This window comes from Cydia fagiglandana, chromosome 2 (assembly GCF_963556715.1).
Source record: "Cydia fagiglandana chromosome 2, ilCydFagi1.1, whole genome shotgun sequence".
In the NCBI taxonomy this organism is placed as follows: domain Eukaryota; kingdom Metazoa; phylum Arthropoda; class Insecta; order Lepidoptera; family Tortricidae; genus Cydia; species Cydia fagiglandana.
This window is the reverse complement of record NC_085933.1, coordinates 13,350,165-13,357,556: the sequence shown is the minus strand read 5'-3', so window position 1 is coordinate 13,357,556 and position 7,392 is coordinate 13,350,165. Positions and strand designations below refer to the sequence as shown.

Genomic DNA, 7,392 nt, shown 5'->3' with positions numbered 1-7,392 from the left:
GTCTTTTTACAATATACTTATTCAGCAATCTGCACTTATTTGTGTATTCGTTAATAAAGCTTCAAAATGTATAGAGAAAACTTAAATACATATATTATTATGTTATCACTTGTATATATTATATTTCTTTTCACAAAATGATTGATGTTAGAGTGTTTTTGTAAGGAGCTTTTGGGTAAAGGTACATTAGATCCGTTTCGAATAGGTAGTAGTTGTATGAAAAAAAAATACATATACCTCTTTAAAGAAACAATTGTTATAAAACTTGCCTGTGAAACAATTATTAACTATCTTAGTAAACAAAAGCTCAAATCCAAAGATATACATATAGCAGAAATATTAACAATATATACTTACCTAGTAAAGCATGTATTTTATATTCTTTTCGTTTATAACATATCATCTCAAAATAGTATATTAAATAAAATCATGTTTTCTAGGAGTCGCTCGCATGAATAATACAACACAGATAACTGTGATCAGGATGCAAAATTACCTGACACACTTTTCGTTTATCGACAAATTGAAATCAGAGCAGCATCCCTCCTTAGCCACATGGTTACAACGTACACCGACTGATCAAATTAATTACCGCCTCATCTCAACGCCGAGCCACGCTCGTTGAAAAAACTATCGGCCCTCCCTCTCTATCGCGTAGTAAAAACTCTCACAATCGTGCATCTTTCTCGTTCTGGCGTCATAAAAAAATGCTTGAAATCTTTGGCGGTAGCGCGTGCCGAATGTGAAACGAAGGTTTCACCTGTACCACCTACCAAGTTATTTGTACATTAGATCAAACAATTATAGTCTGTTTGTCAATGAGGTAAGAGCTTGGATATGACGTGGATAAGTTGGTGAGCGCGGTAGTGTTGTGTTGTGAATGAGTGGTCGCGGTACCGTTTGATGTCAGAACACCGTTGATGTCTGATAAGGAAATGGGCCGAGGACTTGCATTAGCATCTTAATAGACTACGATCATAAATTTTGGCAATCCATTATGTTCCACGCTAAAGCTTTTAGGTAATATCAAGAGGGTTGTAGTTGTAATAGTCATAAAATTTATAAGCGGACTGTATTTAATGACACCCATTCGTTGTAGTTTGGTAAGACGAATGTAACATACTTATTACATAACGCGAGGCTAATGAGCGAATTATGACATAGGTATTGACAGGTACTTATACAAAAGCCTACTGTGACATTGACTTCGCATTGGCACGTCATTAAAGGCCTGTGCACACCGGCTTGCGTGTGCGTGACATGCACATGCGCGTGCGCTAAAATGTTGCAGCTGCACACGCACACGTCACGCAAGCAGTGTGCCGTCTCTCATAATGATCTGTATACTACAACGCCGCACGCGCACGTGCACGTCACGCACACGCAGCCGGTGTGCACAGGCCTTAAATAAGAGTGGTATTCCACCTGTCCAATGTGCATAGAGTCTCACTCTCTCATTAAGCAAAATGTTAGACACAAACACACATTGAACCAAGATATTGGACAGATGGAATACCATCCTAACATATAGTTCGTTTTTTTTAGCATTAGAAAGAACTCCGCAGAAGCAAGCGTGCAGTTTTTATCAGGCTCGTTAATTGTTAATAATTATTGAATTATCTAATGTAGCATGGTCAATACATATAATTTACTTCAAATTGTTACCGCTAAAAGTGCCAGATTTAGAACCACAAGCGAACTTCTGCGAAGTTCTTTCTAATGCTAAAAAAAACGGACTATAGAATTTGGATAGCATGTGCCGCCGTGGGAATGCCGTTATTAAGTACGAGTATAAGTTCCTTGGCCACAAATATAATGGCTCCTCTACACGTTGGGCCAACGCCGGCCACTCCAAGGGACGCGGCCATGCGGTAGAATGAGATAGCAATATCACTTGCTCCCTCTAACGCATAAGTGCATCCCTTGAACTGGATAAATTACGTCTTCGATTTTTGACGATTTTTGACCCCCCTCTCCCCTAAAATCATCCAAAAATAATGCTTTGGGTGACCCCTTTCCCCCCCCCCTCTAATTTGAAATGACGTAATTTATGAATAGCCCCTGAAAAGAATGTTTAACTTGTAAAGCAAATACAAACTTTTGGGGCGGCAAATTGTGACAGAAAATAACGCTGGTGATAACAAGAAATAACTCAACCTCAACCTCAAGAAAGGGGCAGCTATAGCACAGAATAAATAATAGTACTACCGTACAGAAAGGAAGCTTCCTACAAAACCGAAGTTTGACAGCGGTTCAGGGTCGAATCATGCTATCCCTTTCTAATACATGGCACTATCCCTTTCGGCCAATTAGGGTTGTCAAAATTCAAGTGATTATCTTATCTGTGGTCGTGCACGCAAAAGGAAGTCAAGTGGTGCCAACCCTAATAATTGCTCGGAGCAATGCTGAGCCGAGCGGAGCCGAGTTTGGCCGAAGTCAGGAGCTTCGCACCCCTGGCTATAGGGCCTAGCATGTGCCGCCGTGAGAATGCCGTTATTAAGTACGAGTATAAGTTCCTTGGCCACAAATATAATGGCTCCTCTACACGATGGGCCAACGCCGGCCTCTCCAAGGGACGCAGCCATGCGGTAGAATGAGATAGCAATATCACTTGCTCCCTCTAACGCATAAATGCGTCCCTTGGAGTGGACGGTGTTGGCCCATCGTATAGAGGAGCCATTACTTTATCTATCACACAACAACTACTAACTAAATACTTAAATTTACTTTTACCACAACCATTGAAATACATACATGTTATTGCTTAAATGAGCGCTGGTGGCCTAGCGGTAAGAGCGTGCGACTTGCAATCCGGAGGTCGCGGGTTCAAACCCCGGCTCGTACCAATGAGTTTTTCGGAACTTATGTACGAAATATCATTTGATATTTACCAGTCGCTTTTCGGTGAAGGAAAACATCGTGAGGAAACCTGCATACATCTGCGAAGAAATTCAAAGGTGTATGTGAAGTCCCCAATCCGCATTGGGCTAGCGTGGGGACTATAGCCCAAGCCCTCTCGCGCTCGAGAGGAGGCCTGTGCCCAGCAGTGGGACGTATATAGGCTGAGATGATGATGATTGCTTAAAAATGCATACGTTTGAAAATACGCATACGCAGTCAAAAGTAACAAATAAAATCCGTACATACGTTTGATTTTCATTATAGTCGAAATAACCTACTGTCGTCGTAGGGAACCAAACTAGCCGCTAGACCGGCTAGCATGACTTGCGTTCTCCCGCATCCGCATCCGCATTCAGTAGGTACCTACTCAATTTTATTGAAGTCGCGCTATATGGAGTCGCGCGCGAGAACGCAAATCATGCTAGCCGGTCAGACATTAGAAGCGACGCGAGGAGCGTATTAGGTTTAGCTCTAACCACAAGGCGAGACGTCACACCTAATTTAAATCATATTTGATTATTATATCAAAAGCAAATAAATGCAAGCCTCTAAGGTCCAAGGTCCTACCTATAGTACTTATTCAGTTCGATAAAATTTAAATCATATTCAATTGGAACAAGCGTCATTTTTTTTGTTTCGTTCGTTTTTCAAACAAACCCAAAATCAACTCTATTCCCAGCACTAAAGGTTCAAATTTCAGTGACAAATTCTGGATTTTTCATTTGTATTGGCTGAGGGAATATTTATTTAAGGATACTGCACTAGCTTAGGGTAAAATCAGGGTAGGGCCATATTACATTCGTCACACTCACTCACTCAACCACACGCTCACTCATTCACTCACTCATTCACTGCCCTGATGTATTTGTCAGCAGTAGTTGGTATGGACTGCTGGTAGAGTGAGAGGAGAGCCTGATTAGGATGTAAAGCTAGTAATGTAAATGAGGCAATATTTATAAAATATAAATCATATAAAATATCCTATAATGTTTTGAAATGTCTTATAATTACATAACCCATTGCAATCTGAAGCGTCCTTTACGAATTTTCAGTTTCCTTGTATCTGAAAAAAAAAAGATATTTTGTAAGTAACTACTTAAACAGCTTCTATAAGTAACTACCTCTGGATAACAATAAAATGTTTACAATCTTCAAAATATTTACATTGCATCACTTTATATACCATTACATAAACTGAGTTAGGGCTTAAAGATGCAGACTGCCTAGGCCTAAAACTAAAAAAAAAAACCGGGCAAGTGCGAGTCGGACTCGCGCACGAAGGGTTCCGTACCATAATGCAAAAAAAAAACAAAAAAAAGCAAAAAGAAAACGGTCACCCATCCAAGTACTGACCCCTCCCGACGTTGCTTAACTTTGGTCAAAAATCACGTTTGTTGTATGGGAGCCCCATTTAAATCTTTATTTTATTCTGTTTTTAGTATTTGTTGTTATAGCGGCAACAGAAATACATCATCTGTGAAAATTTCAACTGTCTAGCTATCACGGTTCGTGAGATACAGCCTGGTGACAGACGGACGGACGGACGGACAGTGAAGTCTTAGTAATGGGGTCCCGTTTTACCCTTTGGGTACGGAACCCTAAAAAAACAAATTTAAAATTACTAAACTTTACACACCAGTTCTGAGAAACGGTAGCAGGCGTGGCTCACTCCGCCATTTCGTCGCTTTGCAAACAAGTACATCTGTTCGACACCAATTTTAGTGGCTAGCCATAAGCCGCGCGTGGCGCTGTCGCCACCTAGCGGCCATATCTGTCCTGATCGTAATAGACGCGTTTTGTTAGAGAGTGAGTCTTCTGTACTTAGTACTATTATTTATTCGGTGACTGTAGTGAAGAGCTCTTTGCCCCCCCTCCCCTCATCCTATGTTAGTGTAGTGATGAGGTGCACACCCTCCCACTTTTTTAAGGTGTGTTGTGTGTGTTGATTTTGATCATACAATTTTGATAATCAGATCCACAAGCATGTGCATCCGGGGAACCCGGCACAGATTTAAATCCACAAAATAATCCTAGGCTCTGACAACGGGGCAGCCCTACTGCAGCCCTAGCCCTAACCAACCAACTCTCTTCATATATGTGTCGGCGGCAGATCGTAAAATCGGGCATATCGAGATATTCCTAGGCATATCATGAAACGCCGCCATTTCATGATCTGACTAACGACTACCAGCCATATCGTTCAAACCTCAACGTTTGACGATTTGCCTGGCTACGTTTAGGCATATCAAATAAGTAGGGTGTGATATTCCTAGGCAGATCATGAAACGCCGGCATCTCATGATATGCCTAGCGAACACCAGCCATATCGTGCAAACCTCACAGGGTGATATTCCTAGGCAGATCATGAAACGCCGGCATTTCATGATATGCCTAGCGAACACCAGCCATATCGTGTAATCCTCACGAGGTTATTTTACGATGCGCCCGGTATGAAGCTAGGAATATCAACGAATGCCAATGCTCTGATCGATCTGCCGCCTCTTTTATAAGGCAGATCGTGATATGCCTGGGCAAATCTTAGTCAGATCATAAAATGGCGGCGTTTCATGGTATGCCTAGGAATATCTCGATATGCCCGGTTTTACGATCTGCCGCCGACATATGTACTTTTTTCCTTGTTAAGTAAACTTGTTGTTGCAGTCTTTAAAAAAGATGTGTCGTAATACACTTTCGTAGACTACAAAACACAAGTGGACATTGATGTGCATGTATCAGCTTTAAGCTGCCTGTGCATTCACATATAATAATAATAATAAAGTAGGCGGTGATCTTGGACACGGCGCGGATAGTCCGCCGGTTCCTCTCTCTGCGGCCCTGACCACCGGCAGCTTGGGCCCTGCCCCGCTGCTGGCGGCACCCTAGGTTAGGTTTTTTATAATGTGTTTATACTTATTTTTTGTTGTTTTTTATGTGTTTTTGTATTTTACTTTTATATTCATGTTATAAATGACCTAGCCTAAGAAGAAAAATTAATAAATGAAAATAAAGTAAAACTTACTTGCAACTTGTACAGGTGTAAAACACAGTCTGTCCTTCATCCGCAGACCGCAACTGTAGAGTAGCATATGACATTCTGTCATTGCCGCACTTGGGACATTTTCTCTCGACAACTGGACCCTCGGGGTTGTCCATGTTCAAAATATTTTCATTGGGCAATGTTGACACTGCATTAAAGTGAATTGTGTATTTAAATTTTATGTTGTTGAAGTCTGAAAAGAGACAGGACGACGAGTAATGTAATATGTGATGTAATCATCCTTTATTTCAGACAGTAAATTTCTTTTTTTTTTTTCTACAGTTCTTGCATATTTTATTCCTGTCTGTGTGCCACTTATTGGCAAAAGGATGACGAGTACATAACATAAAAACAAAGACCGGATTGATATTCAACATCCTCATATAAGTACCCTGAAAATTGTTACAACTCAAGATTAAAATGACTATTTTTTAAATTCATAACTTAAAGTATTACTTGGACTTGGAGAATGTAAGAAAATGAGCAAAAAACTTGGACAATATTTTGGTTTCCATAAAAGCAATCCATCATTTTGGAGAAATTCAGCTGCATAAGCTAATTTTTAAATGCAATATCTGTGCTGAATGTTTGTCTATAAGAATGAAAACTCAAAACAAGAAATTACAGTCATATTAACACCGATTATACTTGGTAAGCTATGTTACTTTACTTACTCTCAGCGCCATACACCGATTTGCAAGCATAGCATTTTACAGAACCAAATTCCTGCAATAGTGGAAGAATGGAGCCGCATCTGGCGCAAAAACCCGTTGTGCTCTGGAATGGAACTCGACTCGCCATAGCCTGATGTACAAAACATTAGATTTTAACTCTTCTCTATTACTTTAAACAAAACTTTCTTCTCTAGAATGTACATAATTGTTTAGCTATAAAACACCTTAAAAATAAACTAACCTCAAATTCAGCGGGTATTAATTCAAAATAAACAAATTGAAAATGTACAATTATTCTTTCACTTATTTAATTTAGCTACAACCTAATGAATTTATAGGTTATGATGTTATTATTTTATTGATCATGTCAGACGTGACATGTGCGTGACATTGACAATTAATGATGAATCTAGCAGGTGATCGTTCATAATTATGGTCATGGCGAATTTTGAAAACGTAGTGAAAATCAATATTAAAATGTTGAATTCTACCGACCGACCGCAAGAAATTCGTGAGGCTCTAGTCTTGCTCTGGCCAGTGCTCGGAGTAATTAACAATGGAGCCGCCATTAACAGGCGTTCCCCTCTGTCGAAATTGTCGAAAATAGGCGGCCAATGGTCAACCGCATGTCAACCATATGTATGGACTGATGTTTATCTGACATGACGTACCTATACATTTGATGTGCCCCTCCCCCGCAAAAAACGGCATACTATTTTGTACCGAAAATTTTAGACATGGCGTCTCCGTTGGTTATATCCTCTAAGGGCCAGTGGTCCG

General features: G+C 40.2%; 1 protein-coding gene across 1 annotated transcript; it reads right to left on the bottom strand.

Annotated features, from left to right (window-relative positions):
- Positions 1 to 3,885: 3,885 nt before the first annotated feature.
- Positions 3,886 to 6,967, bottom strand: LOC134679630 (DNA-directed RNA polymerase I subunit RPA12). The gene is made up of 4 exons (XM_063538580.1): positions 6,854 to 6,967; positions 6,613 to 6,742; positions 5,921 to 6,131; positions 3,886 to 3,964 (listed from the first exon to the last, which is right to left on the bottom strand). Exons 2-4 carry the CDS (start codon positions 6,737 to 6,739, stop codon positions 3,940 to 3,942), a joined length of 363 nt encoding a protein of 120 aa, XP_063394650.1. The 5' UTR covers positions 6,740 to 6,742; positions 6,854 to 6,967; the 3' UTR covers positions 3,886 to 3,939.
- Positions 6,968 to 7,392: the final 425 nt, after the last annotated feature.

Coding starts and splice junctions, on each gene's coding strand:
- LOC134679630 (XM_063538580.1), bottom strand. CDS start 6,739: ATGGCGAGTCGAGTTCCATTCCAGAGCACAACGGGTTTTTGCGCCAGA. Junction 6,132..6,612: donor ATCGGTGTATGGCGCTGAGA/GTAAGTAAAGTA, acceptor GTCTCTTTTCAG/ACTTCAACAACATAAAATTT. Junction 3,965..5,920: donor TACACCTGTACAAGTTGCAA/GTAAGTTTTACT, acceptor TTTTTTTTTCAG/ATACAAGGAAACTGAAAATT.